Here is a 19,754-nt window from a genome sequence, read left to right on the forward strand (position 1 = left end):
AGTAAAAATATGTGTGGTTAAAAATCTACGTTTCTTTTCAATGTTTTGAGATATTTGTAAAATATAGATTTGAGTATTTTGAGTTGGGCAGTGTGTGTGTGTCGGTTTGAGAAATTCAGTACAAATCTATGTTTTTTTATTAATGTTTTAGGGTATAAAATATTTGTAAAATATAGACTTCCGTTTGTTTTACAGTGGTCAGTTGTTGGACGGTGTTTGAGAAACGCTGCGAGAAGCACACACGAGCCGACTCGCACGCGGTGCCAGGTTGTCTGCTTTAAATTAAAGTCGCGTCATTCCGCGTCACGCGTCAAACCGCGTACGTATTCCGCGCGCGAAAGATAGAAGGAAAAACCAGCGGACGGTCGTGCATTCCATTATTCCAGTGGAAACTCACGTAGACAATGCACGCCCGCTCTAACACCGAGGAGCAACGAGTCGGTCAAAGTTCACGGTCGATTTTCAGAAAACTGTTCCTGTCGTTTCACCGGCCAGATCTGCATTTTCGCGTTTCCTTCTGCGGCACCTTTGCAAACACGGACCAGGGAACGTGATTGATAACACACCCTCGCGAGATAACAGTGATCCGTATTTTATCAACGATCGCAATTTGGAAAAAGTTGGAATAGATTCGATAGGAGCAAGTAGCGTACAACGAGATACGGTCGTGAGAAAATTATTTCGTTACACGATGGATAATTACACAAAATAAAATATTCGGTTAGGTCGATTTCGTAAATAAACAGACATTGGTGTTTCTTAGATACAGGAAACAGAAAATGGCACGCAGGAAATAGCAGATAGTATTTCACAAACGGTTGACTCATTTCACTGAATAGACGTTTGAATGGTTACCAAGTGTTACATAAAATAAACAATTCTTACGGTTCCGTAAGTTGTATATTATTGGATTCAGGGTCCTTTAAAACGAGACATCGCCTCATTAAATTCGCTGATAGTCTCGTTTCGAACACCGTTTTCACAAACATTGATAAAATGTTTCGAACTCGTGTTTATGCAATTCGCTAGCAAAGCGTCCATTTCGAACAATATTTACGTAATGTGTTACCGAAGTATATCAAACACCGTCTCAAATTTCCCATTTCTACTTTCGCGAAGCAACGGTATTTTTCTCCGTTCGAATTTCAAGTCACCTCGATGCTCCTAGTCATTAACAAATATTCGTTACGCGGATGTTCTTAAATATTTGTCCAGGTGTGCGGCATCTTCGAGTAGCGTTATCTTTGACGTCATAAAAAATTTCTTTCATTGACGTTTTCAATCTTAATGGACGTTTCCAGATGCAATAAAGTTACAAAACATCCAGAGGGGGGTGTACAATTTTTTAAATCAGAAAAGAGGATCACGAGGCTACGTGTTAGAAATTATTGGAAAGAGACGTGATTGATACTCTCAGCGATCCAAGGAGCACAATTAAACGCCAGAATTAACGTCTGAGTAATAGCAGCGTTTCGTTTCCCGTTTCCTTCCTTGAGCTTAAGGATAACTGCATTAATAAAAGACTCGGCACGATGATTAGGTCATCGATCATTCGCCGGCTAGAAAAGTCAGGTGACTCGGCTCTACTGCCTATCCACGCTTCCTCGAGCAGTCACTTTCACCGTGCTCGATGCTATTCCGTGTATCAGAAAGTTCCCGGCGTTCCGTGCCACCGCGATAACGTAAGGAGATTCGCGGAACGGAGGGACCTCGGCGAGTTCAAGGGCAGAAAACCTCGAAGGTCCATGCAGAACCGCGCTGACTCGGTGCAGATGGTATTCGAGTCGACGACCATGGCAAACAGCGTATCAAATTAACGAAACGTTAATACTCGTTCGAACGTTACGTGTTTAAATAAAAAATAACGCCGTCGATTCTTTATTGCATAAATATATTTGCTAGATCTATCAAATACTACCAATTTGCAATCCACAGCTTGTGTACATCGTCAGAAAGTATCATATTTTACACTTCTCGTAGTCGCCACTAGATGACCACCAACTTGACTTTCTCACAAGCGCTCGAGCGATCACCTATTTGTACACAGGAATTCTTTTCTCAAAAGTGCGTAGGATTTCGGGGGTATGTCTATCGACCAAAAATAGTTGTAATTGACCCTCGCAACGGAAAATAATTTTTTTAGAACGATTTGAAATTTTTTTATTTTGTCGATAACGAGGACCATATTCCCTCTATTCGTCAATAACACGCAACGAACTTCCGCGCAATAATCGAGGCACTACTATGATATACACGTGCCAATTTCTCTTCGTCTGAAAATAGCGTCGCAAACGTTTCCATTCCGAATTAACCAGGCTATCTGCGATTCTCGTCGATCTGTTCGAACACGAAACTGATAATTATCAGCAAGTTGCCTACACGAATGGAGGAATGGAAGACAGAGCCGAGTTTCCTTCCCCCAATCGCAAGGCACACGCGAGTAGTCGCTAAAAATACTAGGGTGAGGAGAGCAGGGGGTTACGCAAATAATTCCGTATCACGGAATAACATTGATGCGGATTGGACGCGTCGACGGTGAACAATTGCGTGCAAAATGTCCACGAAAGACGATAAATAGGGCTGACGAGAGACGCAATAGTTGCAACTGCGCTTTGCTTTGTCTCAGGGGCTGGAAAGTGGGGAAGAAAAAGGCCTGCCGTGGATCCAAACGCGTAAGCAATCTCGCGTTATTCCGTTCGAGATACGCGAATATATTTGCGGCGGCAATTGCGACGTAAAAAGAAAAAAAAGAAAAAAGAGAGGGAGAAAAAAAATGACGAGTGTAAAAGATTACTCGATGAGTCCACGTTTTCTTTTTAATGGGCTCTCGTTACGCTGAATCTTCGATCCGTCGTTTACGGTATGATGCAGCGTTTCGGGTTGCAAATCTTTCCGTTGCGGATTCTGATGTAATTTGTACTTGTGCAACACGACCAATGTCTTTTAGAGCGCGTTATTTCTTCTTCGTTCCTGCGCGCGTTTCTCGCGATACGTGCATCATCGTTTCTGCCGAATAAATGTTTTTATTGAGAAATTCGCGTGAAATGTTTCGAAAACGGTTTCAGAGGCGCTGGGAAATTGTTGGGACGCGTTCGTCTCCATCAAGAAACAAGCTGCTGCATTTTCTGCGGCCAACTCTGACATCACCGAGTACATACTTTTACAATGCATCAATATTCTTATCGTAACGGACGTTTTTAACGCATTAGAGCCCGCGAGAACATACTCGTGCGTTTTATCTAACTCGTTGCTAAGTCATCGCGCGTATAGCTGTGCATTTCATTTGACTCGTAGCAAAGTCCGTGTACAGGTGTCTCCGATACAAATGTATTAAATTTGAATGGTCTGGGTTAAAAATAATCCTGACTCTCGAGAAACCCGTCGAGATAAAAAATCTGAGAAACGAACGATCTCCCAAGTTTCGACGTCAAACTTGCCGACAAGATGCACCTTTTCAAATATACGTTTCTTTGTGTATTTGGGGATCTCGAACAGCCTTGGTTAGCAGGTCTGCGAACTCGTTTAAAAGGTGATCATTGAAAAAGTTTAAAAAAAAAAATATTTTGAAATATCTTTAAATAACTGCCTCGAAATTGAATGAGAAAAATAATTAGAAAATAAAATAGCTTTAAAACGCCGTAAGAAGTACCGACGGACGTCACGAGCCTCGTAAATTTTTTGTAGAAACGGAGGATCGCAAATAAAAATAATTCGAGCAAGATATGCAGAACTTAAAAAGAACTTCTGCACATCTATATCGCTGCTTCAATAAACAAGAAACTTATCGAGCTACTGAAAGCGACAAACACACTATCGAAGCCCCCCCTCCGCGAAAGCCAGTCACGCGTACGAAAAGAATGTTTACACGGTTATCATTAGCTGTCAGATATCTGTTCGGCACCGCGATCAATCCCCCGGTGTTCGATAATACACGGCTCGAAACGCGCGAAACATCCGCGCAAACAGAAACGGACAGGTCCTTCGAATCGCGCGCGATAGTCTCTGACGCGCGTGCAACCGCATAAATCGCCGGACACAGCTTTCGCTGGGAGAAACACGAATTCTGATAGCAAGATAAAAGTCGTTGAACCGCGGGATTTATTAAAACGCCGCGCGAGGAGAACGTTTTCGCGGCGACTTTTACGAGCAGATACCAATGGCCGTATCGCAAACTCGTTCTGCAATAACAATATAGAGAACATAACGCTTTAAGTGGCCAACAGCAAAAAGGGGGATTAACATTCGGAGAAATCGACTTTTTGGCGTTTCGATCCGCGACGTGGCTCGTCGTTCGACGTTGTTTCCAAGAACAACAAGATTGGTTTTATTTGTAGAATTTGAATTGAATTTTGATAACAAAAGAAAAAGGAAAGATCAAGCGTTTTAAAGTGCATGGAGAGAAAGGTGATCCTTTGTACTGGCGGTAAAATAAATATCCGGTTCTGGGTTTTGCAAGAACTTTTATTTTTACTTATTATCAAGTTTGTTCGATCTAGAACCTGAGAACAAAATTAGCGTAAGCGAGTCGAGGGGAGTCTCTGTTCACAACGACATCGTGAAATAACGCATTGTGCCAAGTAGTGTGGTCTAAAATAAAATCATATCGAGGGATCTAGTCTCTTGAAATAATCGCTCACGGTCAAGGCGGAATTGTTTGGGAATTGCTCGCAATAAAAACGAGTTAAAAGAGACTTCTAAATTTTTTAAATTGCATCTTAAAAAACGTTTAGTAAATTTTTAAAAATTCAAACCGTAGCGGGAGATGATAGTAATGGTTTAATATTTGCATATTTTAAAAAGTTGGCGAGGAAGAAACCTAGGGTCCCCCTTCTTTGTCGGATCTGCGTCGAATTTTAGGTCAAAGACCGACCGTGATGGCCTACTCCGAGAAATGTCCGAACCGAATCGCGCGGCATAAATTAATTCAAGGCCAACCGGCAGAAGAAACCAGGGTCCGTAAAAAGACGCAAAAATGGGCGCAGAGTATTTTCTCGCGAACGTTCAGGTAGGAACCGGATCGGTTATATCCTCGACTTCTCCGACCAACGACACGAAATCCAATTTCGCACGCACCTTGCACCAACAGCGAGAATCAGCTGACCGACACGGACCCAATTGAATTCGATGGTCGAGCAAAGATATCGACGATGGGGAAGAAGCCCCGTCCTATCTGAACCGGGAAACCGGAATCCTTCTAATGCTTCTCTACCATTGAACGAGAAATCGGATCCCCTTTGCACCGAATCCCCCTTGAAAAATCAGCGAATCTCGAGTCGAACTCGCCCTTTCTGCTTGCAACGGAATCCCGGTTCGATTGATTAAACGCTACGATCGGAGATAAACCGAAGACGAATTTCACGCTTTTATCGCGCTTACTGCAACCTTGTGCTTGCGTGCGCTAGATCGAAACTTTCAAGCTTTTCGATCGGTGCAGTCCGTGCGGAGAACGCCTCTGAGGCGGTCTGACAACGAGGTTTACAAATGCGACCAGTGCACTTCCGCACACGATGCGTGTCACGAATTCAAACGGCGTTCGTAGAAAGTCACCATCAGTGGCAATTTAGATATTCTGAAATTTCAATCGAAGTACCTATCGAAGGAAATTATGCAGAAGTTTTGAGTGGTTTCTAGATAAATTTTTATTATAGAATCGACTTGGTGATCAACGTGCGGAGAACGCCTATGGGGCGGTCTGACAACGAGGTTTACAAATGCGACCAGTGCACTTCCGCACACGATGCGTGTCACGAATTCAAACGGTGTTCGTAGAAAGTCACCATCAGTGGCAATTTAGATGTTCTGAAATTTCAATCGAAGTACCTATCGAAAGAAATTATGCAGAAGTTTTGACTGGTTTCCAGACAAATTTTCATTATAGAATCGACTTGGTAATCAACGTGTTATGGATATAGATCGGAAGTTCGAAAAATGATTAATGCAAGAAAATTCCCACAGAAAGTTCACGGCGCGAACGTTGCTCGGTCATCAGCTTTAAATTCTACCGCTTCTGTCCACTGGGTCGCTATAAATAGTGTATTCTGCATCGGTAGAAACTCTTTAGAAATTGCAGATATGCAGAGACAGTGCATGCAATACAATTAGAAATCAATCGATGGAGTTGGAACGTGCGCGACAGCCGGTACATACAATACGAACTACCGTCGCGTGTGTGGCCAATGCGGTTCGAAACATCGAGCACCTGATCTGAGGTAATGTAATAAATTAAAGAGGAACTTCCATCCGAAATAGTTGCAAAACATACACGACTCGTAAATTCTATCTGATTTAATTATTCTGTATCGCATCGTGATCATGATGTAACTGTGAAATATCTGTTACACGATACGATAATCTGATATCTCCCTTTTCAATTAAAGTATACGACTGAGAATAAAAATAGAATCAGTTTTTTATCTGACGAAATTAAAAACTCTAATAAGGTAACCAATTTTCCAAGTTTGTTTTAAAACTGACATTATCGTCGGTGATAACATAATCTTCCGACTAATTCTGACCACGCACGATTGCGTTTGTTTTAGGCTCGTCACGCATCTGGTAAAAATCTGGCTATCGACGCATCTGTCGCAATGTCCAATCGAATAATCGCGGAATTCGGATTAGGACAGCCGTCGAGTTCGAAGTTCGCCGCGAAGGATTAAAGGCAAACGTTTCGAAATGCTCGAGTATCCTCACGGTCGATTGATCGACGCAATCGTCGCGCATCACGTAGCTTCGAAATCGCGTTTCCACGAGCGGAATCGTCGCTTCTGTCGGTCGACCGACGCGAGGCCTCGCGTGTCGTATCGTCAGCTGACGGTAAAACGTCGCGTAAGTGGCTTCGACTATCGATAGAGCGTGTGACAGACCCGGTCATCGAGCACTCGAACGTATGTAGATCGTGACAACTGGCTGGTCGCACGAGAGAATGCCTTCTTCGCCTTGACTTCGCTCGACAACGCGTCCTTTGCACGCTTATGATCGCCGCGCGTTACACGCGACGTTTCGTTACGATTTTGCATTTTTCCCCCAAACACCGGATATATAAATATTTCACATTGTGCACAACATATACTCATAACCTCGCGCGACGGGGAAATTTCACTTATCGACCGAACATCGTTATCTTATTGGGTGATGTAAATTTTCTCTAGAGTCGAAGAAATTGTATCGACCGAAAAATATTTTGAAAAACTTTGCACACGATTAAACGTACCGAAATAATATCGATGCTCAAGATTTCGACCTTCAAATTGTTTACCCAATGCATGTTTTGTAACGTTCATTCGTGTTGCGCAATAATTGTGATTAAAGGCATACGATAAGCAGCCATTATCTTCGAGAAAAGTAATATTGCAATGGGGGGGAAAAAAACGAAACTGACCTTGGTCAGTGAGTTTTTTGTTACCGGAGAAAAGGTTCGGAGAAAGCGCCTAGCATGGATGTGTTTGCTTCTAAAGTTGTCACGCGCGTTTCGCGAACGACCGTTCCATTAGTTCGTTCCGTACGCCATTCTTTTTAAACGGGAACCCGTCATGCAACGGAACAAATTCTGACGACATATCTGAGCGTTACCGGAATCGTTCGCGTGACTTTGGAACGTTTTCTGCGTATCTATATTGGTCCTATGCAGACACGTATTCTTCTCTGTCCTACAACTGCCATACACCCACGAGCGTTCGCCCAACCGCGGAAGAAATCTCCGTCGCTTTAATAAATCGAGCACAATGCACGATAGAGTCTATATAATACGGACGAAAATTTATTTTCAACGATAACAACGTCCAACGATTATATTAGACTCGTGAAATATATATTTTTATTTCCCTTCTGACTACTAATTCTCAAAATAATATTGTGTCTATGAATATTTTATTTTTTTTTTCCCTTATAGTTCGTTATTTAACGATTGGATCACGTAAATTTTCTAATTGTGTAGGTGGAGATATTTAAACGACATTGTGGTAAAACAAATTGTAAATTCGATTGTAAAGAAATACCCTAAAAAGACTAACGTTGTGGCGACAGTTCTAACACTGGCCATTAGAGGGCTACGCTCTTAGCTCTCTCACAAGTGCTCGACCGACTACGGGTTATCTAACGAAAAACCTTACGAGACTTAATTTGAAAACGAAGAACGAAGAATTTGTTGTTTAAATAGAAACATCAGCCCTAAAAAGAACATGGAAATCTGGGATACCTCCCCGTTTCTGCAGCTTCTATACCGATCCTGATTCCAGACAACCCAATAGCTACAATGCATCTGCATTGATTAACCAATTATGCCTACACAACGACGTACAAAGTTGACCCAGTTTTGGGTCCAAACAGACGGCTCTTGGAACAAGTTGAAAATCTGAGATGGCTCCGATTCCAGTTTGCCCTAGCTTCGACCGGCACCTATTTCACAAGACCCTATGGTAGCATCGTGGCACGCGCGTCTCCTCGATTAACCAATTTTGCTTAGAAAACGGCGCAGCGAGTGACCCAGTTTCCGCCTCGAAATTGACGGAGCCGCCAATCCAAGGCATCGGCGTCGTCCGAGCAAACTGGACGCAAGGCTCCCGATGAGAGGCAGATCGTTATCCGTCGGATAAAAGAATCAGGTCGAAGTTGATCACGAGGCTCATTCACGCGGGTCAAAGTCTTGTTGCGTCTACGATCAGTCCGTAGACGACTACATCGTCGACGATCGTCCCTCGAAATGGAGCAAGAAAGGCACGATAAGAATGGGACGGACGATTAACGAGACGCTCGTCTGCCTCTTCTTTCGCGACCCGCTAAATTGTCGAGAGAGGAAAAGGCCTGCTGCGCGCCGCTATCGTGCTTTTACGACGGAAACGATAAAAACGATCTAAACGAGCCGCGAAGATGAAAAAATTACAAGTGTCGCGTTGTCGTCGCCGTATCGCGACGAGATTGTTTAGTAATTTTTTGCGACGCGGCCGTGTCAAGGGTTTCGCCGCGCACTATCGTTACGTAAATATTAACAACACCGTAATCGGCAAATTAATTTATATCCGCGCGGCTGGTCGCGACCGGATGCTGGTGACACGAAATTTTTCGTTCTCGCGGTCCTTGAGAAAATACTCGTAACCGTTACGCGCGATGCATGCAATATTATTTATCTTTAGGTTCGATTTCTGTTGCAATTAAATATTAAACTCCAACTGTGTTTTGTCGAAGAGTGTATATGTACGAATAGGTGGGTCGGTCAAGCACTTGCGAGAGAGGAAGGTCGACGGTAGCCCTCTGTTGGCGAGTACTGAAAGTGTCGCAACAACGTTAGTCTTTTTAGGGTTATTTTGTTAAAATACTTGTAACGGTTACACGCAATGCACGCGAGAGAATATTATTTATCTTTAGATTTTGTTAAAATTTGTTTCAGCACAGTCTCGATTGAATATCTCCGTTTAAATAATTAAAAAATGTATTTTAAGTAATGGACTATGCGAAAGAAGTGCAATAAAATATGGAAAACTATCGAGATCGTACGCAGCGAACGGAGAAGAATCCAGAGGCTGCGTCGAATACGGAAATAACAATGCCGTCGGTCGGAAGCGTCAGAAAGCCAGTCAACAAACGAAGGACGTGGAATTTTAAACGATTGTCGCGCGGAGATGTCTGCAAAAATGACTGGTGAAAAATGCCGTTGCATACACGAAGACGATAAAATGTACGTTTCGAGAAAACCGAGCGTTCCCGATCGGTCGGCGACGCGCTCGCGGCGAGCACGTTTCGCGAGGAAAATCGAAAGTGCTGGCGGATAAGAGGGAACTTGATCGTTACTTCATCGGGAGCTGGTGGAAACGGTCAATGCGAGGTGCATCGCAACGGGTACGTGTGGTCTGCGGTCGCATTACCGGTACGCGTCGAGGAACGTGAATTACCGCATGAAACTCGAGGCGAAGAGGACGAACCGAGCGGATAGAAAGGGACGAAAACGATGAAAAGAATCGATTGAGTCGCGTGGTCGAGGTGTCATCCTTTCAGGTTTTCGTTGGTGCTCGTTTCTACGCCCCTGGTCCGGTTTCAACCCTTTCGATCGTTCGACTCAACAATTTTTTAAATGCCATGCAAAGACTCGGAATTCACTCTGGGAGACTATAACGAGGAAATTCCATTTAAAGGATTCAAGTTCACCTTGATATCGATGATCCAAGCCACGAGAAAAAAGTGTATATTTCGTATAAAACCATTTTTTACCAAAGCTAATTTATGTACAATATGTATCCTTAGGAATTCGTTATTTCTAGACAACGTTTCGGAAATTTTTTACTCTCTGTTACACCAACTCGAATATTCGTTTCTGATTTGCTCTCCGAGATTTATGTATTTTCGAAACCCGGAACAATTTGTTGCTCTTTTCTAAATCGAGACACAACAGATTCACAGAGAAAAAAAGTTTAATCCTCCTGTCAAGGACTACTTGTTTTGCATAAATCGATTCTTTTCGACGACCCGGATATAAAAATATCGAGATACGACTATCGGAAACGTTAAACTTCGTGAGATATTTCATACTTTATATTTGTATTAAATAGCTCGATCTTCGTGTTGAAATTGTATTAGTCATTCTGGATCACGTAACACCGATGACCGTGGTTACGGGTGTCGGGTAAATAAAGCGATTAATAAACACATTTCATTCAGTTCGCGACAGGTTTACGCGTCTCGAGTGCTTTTCCCATCCGGATTTTGCTTATTAATCGTGGCAGATTGAATTCGTTTCTAACATATTGATCCATCCTCGATGGACACAACAAGAACGTGTAACAGTATAATTGTATTTCGCGTCGTCAGGATGGAAAATGTGTCTCCGGTATTAGCAAGATTTTCGAGACGATTTACAACCATTTTGACGAACTCCTCGTTTGAATAATGAAAGACATGAATATTTGCATTAATGCAACGAGCTAAAGGAGGCGAACGCTCAAAAGTCAGACGAGTTACTTCACGTACATTTCACTTCGGATACGAAGCGATTAATCATCCGGCTCTTCGCGTACAGATATGGCGCAAGTAGATGAGAAATAGAGTGGCAGCTGGCCAACCAACATGGCGGGGATAATTCCAGCGACCTTGGGCGGTCAGTTAACCCTGCGGTAATCCAATTATTAAAAAGTTTCATTTATCCGAAGATCGAAGGTGCACGAAACTTTCGAACCGAATACTCTAAAATCAGATTATTAATTTCATGAGTTTTATTTATTATTAAATCTCGCCCGCGTGGATGGTATTTCCTCGAGCAAAGTTGTTAGTTCAACGTTAACGTGGACGAAACTTTCGCGAAAGTATTCTCAAGATCCGTTTCCTACGACTGAAACTATTTTATGAGAATCGGTCCAGACGTTTCAAAGCTTTTTATTTAAGAAAATAAATACCTAAAAATTAACACGTCGCAACAAAGATTTCATTGATATAATAATATTCAAAGTGCACAAGTTAATAATAACAGTAAATGTATGGACTTTTGGGAAATTATTTCATGGATATTTTGATAATCCTCGCGGTTGAATAATAGAAGACACGAATAGGTCAATTAACGCGGTCCTGCCACTGGCCTTGAGTAACTAGTTTAATTCCGCGGCGACCTAGTCCTCGATGGATTAAGAAAACGGAGAATCCAGACAAAGGGGGCCCTGAAACACAAAGGGAGCACAGAGGATCGAAGCAGCCAGAGGGTAGTGCCGACGATTCCAGTTCCGAATCCCCGGTTTCCAGAAAATGTCTCCGGATACACGGCTCGTAACGCGTCGGATTTGCAGCGTGAAACTCGCGTTTACAACGAGGATTATGCGCATAGTGAAATCGTAGCTCAGTACCGTAATCGACGTAACACACGATCGAAAGGCATAATAACGAACCGAATGTACGGGCTGCATTTAACGGCGTAACGGTATGGAAATTGCACGGTTAGTACATCGGCTCAGCCTCGAAGCCATCGAGCCTCCCAATGGCGCGTCCGAACGCGTCGAGACGCGCGTCGTCGCGTTCAAGATGTCGGGGAAAAACGTCGCTGACACTCTTCCATCGACACCACACACGACCATGGTTCGAATAAACGTTATTTCTTGGCTGGCACTCAATTTCTCAACATTGATATTGAAAACAAAATTTTTGTCTTCTTTAATTCACCGATTTTATAAAAAATATTCTTTAATCTTCAATTTCTTCGAGTTGTTCGTGTATCGCTGTACACCGTAAGAATAGGAAACTATTTCTGTTATAGTCTGTTCGATGACTATCGACAGTGGTTTTGGTCACATTTTCAACACGATTTCAAGATACGAACGAACGAAAATATCATTAGTGTTCGAGTATTTAAAAACAGTCGAAGGGAATGTGGTAGACAGCGAGTATTTAATTATACCTCGCGAAGGCCGACCATAACGTCTGACCCAGTACGACTCCATCCACTGGAAAGCCTCACCCCCGTACTGAAGTTCAAACTCGCGGATAGAAATTTTTAATAAAGGTCATTTCGTTATTGAACGAGATTTCGTATCGCGTAAACTAACGATTAATAGCGCCGCTATCAGGAAATGCATTTTACGAGCGATAAGACTATTTCTGTCCCCGTCGCGGACGTGCAGTAATTAACCCAGATATTATTATCGTCCTTTTGAACGAACAGCGTTAAATTCTCTCGCGATGTAACGTTACAACACGATCTGTACGTAGACATTTTCTTCTTTTCGAATAATGGCCATTCTCGAGTATCGGTTTCACCCCTGGCTGACGATTTGACAGCATCGGAGGACTCGTCGCGATGTTCGCGAGAGGACAAGCGGACTTTGGTGACGCGACACGACCGTTACACGCTGACGAAATATAGACGAACGAGAAGAGGCCTGCCATTGTGGCTGTTTACGGTACTGCGAGCCACACACTCGCCTCGCACAAAGGCCACCTTCGAAGGTAGCCTCCCTGTCGCACGAGTATCGCTATCATCGCACTGATATCATCTGACTCCTTTTTTCTCTGTGTGCCCGCGACCGCTCACCGATTAGGATCGTTATTAGCTGCCGTCCTTCCGGCACGATTCTCGGTTAACGAAGCCAGCCGCTGTCACCGAGAACGGGTCCTCTATTGTTAACGACACCAACGTCCACAGATATTCTTTCGGTCGTGCACGCAACGGTACGCTCCAACGAATATGCGAATATCGTCGCGGGGAATGGTCATTTCGAATTTATCGAGCCGTAACGAAGCAAATGTCCCCCAACCGTTTAGCGACCTTGTCCCATCCATCATCTTTTTTATTCGTTATCGCGAGTGTATTTTTAGTCCACGAACATATAGGACTCTCGACTAATTATACGAAATATTTCAAGTCTACGAATACGCTTCCTATTCAGGACCGAAGTTCCGGGAGTTCGTATTTCCAGTTAGAGTTTTTGCTCGAGAGAGTCCCTGGTATCAATTCGTGGCAACGAAAGCCAGTAATTATTGACCTCCTTCTAAATCACTCTATATACACTATCGGAAATGCATCTCCAAAGTGGATCGCAGAGGAAACTTACCCCGGATTTATGAATATTTTGATGAATTTCTAGGTTGTATAATGGAATACATGAATATCTAAATTAATGTAAGTGATCAAAGGAAACCGAACGCGCAAAAGTCAAACGCGACTTTCTTTTTATGTGTACCACAGTTAATCTCCACTCGTTATTCGTTCACTGAATGTTACTTCTCTAGTTGCAAAGTTTTTTATTATTAACGGACTAGTAATGATCAATTCTAAAACCGATATAGAGGTATAATGATATTAAATGGTGTGCAAGTTAATAATATGTGGATTTTTTTCTCCAAACGGTAACCCATCCTGTACTGTCCAGCGTGTCACAACTACTGACAAGTTTTATATATAATTTAAACCTTTAAATATCTCAGTACCAACGACTCGATTCGTAAGAAACAAGTTTCTTGCCATTTACCACGAATCACATACAATTCTTCGTCACTCTAAATTCTACTGAATTTCAGTGACAAACCGATGAATCTGTTTCTACGTTTAGAAACAAAAACAGAAGATTGAAACGGTTGAGAAGGCAACGGTTGCCACGAACGGACAACAATGAGTAAATATTCTCCTTGATTCCCGTACAAAGAATACGCGGCGCCTCGATCCTGCAAGAACACGTGGCAAGAACCATAATCATCTCGACTCTCCGCCATTCAACGCCATTTTCGGCGTGTTCGACTCTATTTCGAGCCGCAGATGACGCTGCGAGATCGATTTTCACGCGGGTGGAGCATGTTCGTTCCGCGGTAAAATAAAACAGGTGAATTTAGTTATCGTCTTAACGAATTCAGATCCGGCAGGAAACGGGAGGAAAGCCAGCGGACCGCGATGGATTGTGGAGAATTCACAGGTGAAGAAGCTCGTTACTCACCGGAACCATAATCTATGCTCGGCGCGGGTGGTTGGTGACTCTCAATGGCGGCCTTGTTGAACAAATAGATCGGATTCGTGTCGGTTCCGGCCGAGTAGGAGCACACACGCGTGTTCAGTTCCAGGCTTTCGCCTCCGCTCATCAGGAGCACCTGGTGCGCCGAGTGCACGCCGCATTCTCGCTCGATCGCCTCATTCAGCTGGGAGACACTGCGCAAAAACACAAACAAATTAGTACAAAACAATCGTAATAACAATGATAATATATTAGACCCTCGATTATAATTGGCAGATTCATTCGTAAATTAGAATCTATAATGTGGCGATAGTTCCTGCGCTCGCCGGGAGAGAGCTACGCTCAACCTGACTTTCTCACAAGCGCTCGACCAATCACCTATTCTTATACATACACTATTGTATTGTCTTGTGTCCCAGCGATTAAGACCCAGGACGAAACGCTAACTTAATGTTTCAAACTGATATAAAGCTAGTTTTAAAACTGCTGTTAACAACTATACAATAGCAAAGACACCATAGAGTGCTACACAAATCCAAATAAATACTTAATGATCCGAATCTATTATTCACCATTTAGTGTTACTGTATCGTGCAGATTCTCTCGGTGTTTCGAACGTGGCACAGTTGAATTTTTAACGTTGTTCGATCGCGGAACGCTTCGCGATCAAACGGAATACAGATCGCGCGGAGGATTAACACAGCAATATTTCCGAGAACAAACGGTTAGACAACAAACGGCTAAGTCCTCGACAGGATTTCTACGCTCGAGCGAGCCATTTAAAGCTCCCCGGTGTCCTAGTACATAATAAATTGTGCAACAAACCCGGCCAGTTGTACAGCTTCAGCGTCGTCGATGCCGCGATTAAGGTCAAGATTATCTCTACCTGTATCAGACATCCCCGGTATTCTTGGCGAGCCAAGAAAAGTTGTAGTAATTGGGGAAACTTGGAAGACTTCTGCGTGGCCGGATCGTAGAGAATCTAGCGCGGGATCCGCTCTTTCAGAGAACGCTGGAAACGTTGTTTAGGAAAAGCGGGCGCGGCAGCCGGCGTCGTTTCTGCGCGACGACCTGGTTTTCGTCGAGGCGCTCGCAGCGCTAAGATAATTGCCGGATGATGCGTTTCCGTAATTCGCGCGGAAAGGAACACGACGGGGGAGGGGGCGAAAAAACGATGAAAAACGAGCGACGTCGGGCAGAGTGGATCGCGAGCCTACTTTCGATCTCAAAAATTACTCTCTATTCCTCTCTATTTACTTCCAAGCGACTCGACTGCGACGACGCGAACCGTGACAAACGATCGCGATAGAACCGCCATACAGTCCGCGACAAAAACGAGACACGCCCCCGTAATTTTGCTACAAATTACACGCCGCGATAGAGTAATCCAGTTGTCAGCCACGACCGACACATATTTTTCACCGAGAAGCTAAAAAAGAAATTGATTTTCAGGATTGGACGTCGAAGAAAATAAACCTATATAGGCTCTGTGTATTTTAAGTGTAAAAATTCTGTGACAAATCGCGGGCATGTTTTCGAAGGGTTTGACGGTCAACGCGTTAATCGTAAAATCTGTGTCAATGCTCGTCGAAAACAGATGTTCGTAACTTAGCAAGATTTACGACGGAGCTAATCAAGCAAGTCATGGGAGAAATTGTGGGGATGGCAATTTAGGTGCAAAAACTAGTACCACATCGGTGGAATTAACGGAAAATCGCACGACGGAAATCAGTGCTTCTGAGCCAGCATTGAACGCCGTAAATAATTTTCTCTTCCTTATGATCGACTCGCTAACGGCTTCTTCCTCGTTAATAACTTCGAGCAACAAAACAGCTTCGTGTAACGCGTGAACGAAAGTGTACGCTTTTACGAAAGTGTGCTATTGCACAATGTTGCGACTCGCTTCTAACGTGATTATTACGATCACGAAATTTATAGAAATAATTAGTGAAAAAAGTAGAAATAAACACCCAAATTTAAAGTACACAAAAATTTTCCTTTGCTTTTTCGATCTTGAGTACAAAATCATCTTCAGACGAGTGTATACGTTTGAATATATTAAAATTTTAATTGATCGACCTATATTGAGTCGTGGTTAAAAGCAACGTTTGAACATGAATTTTGACAAAGTTGCATTGATTTTCCTTGGTCCTCAGGTTATATATAATTTAATCCCAAAGTCGAAGGCTTAATAAAATAAGTATTCTTGTACAGAGTGCTCGTATAGTTGCATCTATCGAGGTTCCACTGTAATTTCGAGCGCGTGATACGAGAAGCTGAGCATAATTTGACTAGATTAAAGAGAATAACGTTGCAAGGTGAAACGTGGTAATTAGAGTATCACCTGAGAAGTTATCGCCGTCGCTCTATCTCTACTCGTGCCATGATAATTTCCATCTCGCTAACGGGAGATAACCGGCGATCAAATTTGGCCTGCCTGGGCTGAAAAGTTGTCGCAGCTCGGTCCAGAGACTCTGACCAACGGGACGATATCTTACTCCGCGTAGATATCCATCGAGACGGCCAACAAAATATTCGCAACAAGCTCGCGAAGCGTGAAGCGTAACAAAGAGGGAACGAAATTTATGAACACGCCAGTGTGCATAATACGCAGCGAAGCCATAAATAAAGCACCGTGGGTTCCCGGCTAAATAATTCTATTAATACAAAATTCGATAAAATTATCAAATCTCTATTTTAGTTTCGATCAAGTTAAACACAACTATAAATGCGATCTTAAATGCAATTTCGTGTATCACCTTTGCATATTTCATTTCGAATCTGAAGTTTGACGCAGTAAACCTGTGCATAATTTATTATCTAAAATTCACCCCGGCTCGAGAAGCAAAGACGAGTGGATTTTAATTTAATAAACGACGCGATCAATTTAATCGTTGACATTCAGTGGGAAACTTACTAACAATATACACAGTTGCTTGCACAAATAGATCTGCCGTGCGTCGCGGTGTCCAACTTTAATGTCGTTTCGAGAGAAACTACTTTTCCCTGGCCTCCATAAAAGCCCAGGGCGCCAATGTAGCAATCTTCGCGAAGTTTTATCTTAATGGCCGCTGTCGCAACCGAATGTTTCTTTTCTCTGGCGTCGTTTCGATAATATTAGATATTTTTCTTTCGTCTCTTTAAACGTGCAGACACTACTATTCGTAAAACGCGTATCGTAAGAATTTTTCGAAGATCTTTCACTGAAGAAGTTTCGTTTTCTCGAGATACGTATAGGTGAGGGAAGTATCGACTATTATAAATTCTCGAACAAATAGCAGTTTCTAGTGTACCGGAGTAGAAGACCCCGTAATACGCGATGCATCTCACGTCGTCCTCGACTCGGACAAAGAGTTCTCCTTATCCGTTATTTAACCTTGCCGAGGGTGTTGATGACTACTCGCGCGCACCGTTCCAATTCCTTTTACGCGCAATTTATGGTCACCGTGTTCCGAGCGAGACGAGAATTAAGAACGTTTCAAGAGGTCGCCAATAAAATTCATGCCGACCACGGTGACCTGTATGCGCTATGAACATACTATTCTTTCGCGAACGAGTGAAAATAAAATTCCAACAACTACGAGCTTCACGAGCCAGCGACAAATGGTGACGCGGGGACGATTATTAAATATAAAAATCTTTATGGAGGATTTTTTCCAAGCTTAGAACCTCGAAGCAATTTACAGTAATTAATTGCTCCGTTCAAAATGACTCGGTTACGTAAATTTCATTTTATCAACAAAAGTTATGATTTATATTTCAGTTTCGTGTATCGCGTACACGACGGGGCTGAGCTAGTGAGTTCGTCAGACGCGACTACAGTTTGACCGACTTTAACTTTGGTGATTTTTTATTCATTCGTTGGGAGCGACGGTTGCTAACGATTCAATACTGAGTAATGAACCGTCGATATTCTATTCATTTTTTTACAACATTACGGAACAGAGTTCGAACGACGTGTATGCAAGGAGTTTGCAAAATATTCGAATTTGCAAAATACGGATAACAGTAAACGTAAACGTAAACGCGACCGTTGGGCACGATGTTCAGAGGCTGAAATCGCCAGGGAGGGGGAGAAAAAACCGAGAACAAATCGCGATTGCTCCGCGGCGTATTTACTCTTCCGCGATTTAGCGGTTAATTTGTAATTATGCGCGGGCGCGAAAATAAAAGCAACGAAGCGAGGGCGCCACGTTGAATCGACACGCATCGTTAATTGCCGGCGACGAACGGGGTCGCTGACCGCCGCGACGCCGGTATCTTAATGCACAAATATTGTCGCGATATTCGCGAGACGGGCGTCTTTTTCGCGCGTGGGATCGCCGGACCCGTTGGTTCCACTCGTGCGTAATGCGCATTAGGAGGAGCTTCGAAGTTGTTTTGCGGAACGTGCATGACATAACACGACGCGAGGCACATTTGACCGTACAGGACGAGCTAAAAGAGGCTACCGCAACGTCCATTTCCCTATCGCGCCCGCCATCTTGGATCCATTCGGTCGAAGGAACGATCTTCAAAATTTTATTCCAATGGTTGTTAATTGATAAGACCAACGTATAGTAATTTATTCTTAATTTTAAAACACGGAAAATTTCTATATTAGAATCTTCACCCTTTATTCTCGTCACATTTTGAAATTGCTATTTCAGATTACAAAGCAAGAAATTTATTCTCTATTTCGTATTGGTAACTGATAAGACCAACGTATAGTAATTTATTCTTAATTTTAAATCACGGAAAATTTCTATATTAGAATCCTCATCCTTTATTTTCGTCACATTTTGAAATTCCTATTTCAGATTACAAAGCAAGAAATTTATTCTCTATTTCGTAATTATAAGGCTGTAAAGATTGAATATATCTTTTATCGTTACTTGTTTAAGGACATCGTGGGTCTGATGAAAGTAGTTTTGCAATGGGGGAGAGCGAACTATAAAAATGTTACTTTTTTGCTTTGGTAACTCATTACGTAGTAATCTATAAAACTGTCGCGTGTCGAAGATAATGACGAGACTTCGAACCATCAATTCCAGGAAGTACATAGTAAGAATAACTTTATGACACTTTCGGAATGAAAAATCGTGATAGCGTGACAGAAATTACTGCAATCTTTTACGATACTGGCGGTCATATCGATTTCAACGAGTTTGAAGCATCGATCGAACTTTCATTATGCAAACTAATAGCTGAACCTTCGGTTTAGAAAATTTTCAAACAATGGCGACCAGATGATAAGAAAGAATAAGTTAGGTTATGTTCGAAATATTATTATATTATCTTCGTAATTAAAAGTGTGTCGCTTTAAAATGCCAAATCTTTCCTCTTCAACGTACCATGAGG

At 42.7% G+C, this 19,754-nt stretch overlaps 1 protein-coding gene across 3 annotated transcripts in view; it reads right to left on the bottom strand.

Annotated features, from left to right (window-relative positions):
* The window catches only part of LOC122404704 (RB1-inducible coiled-coil protein 1), a 67,168-nt gene that overhangs the window by 38,811 nt on the left and 8,603 nt on the right, over positions 1-19,754 (bottom strand). For all 3 annotated transcript variants that reach the window (XM_043408901.1, XM_043408902.1, XM_043408900.1), the window contains exon 2: positions 14,400-14,608. In XM_043408901.1, coding sequence (XP_043264836.1) covers positions 14,400-14,608 — 209 coding nt within the window. The remainder of the gene's footprint in view (positions 1-14,399; positions 14,609-19,754) is intronic.

Source organism: Colletes gigas, unplaced genomic scaffold, assembly GCF_013123115.1.
Source record: "Colletes gigas isolate AHSC1104 unplaced genomic scaffold, ASM1312311v1 Colletes_gigas_Sc00003, whole genome shotgun sequence".
In the NCBI taxonomy this organism is placed as follows: domain Eukaryota; kingdom Metazoa; phylum Arthropoda; class Insecta; order Hymenoptera; family Colletidae; genus Colletes; species Colletes gigas.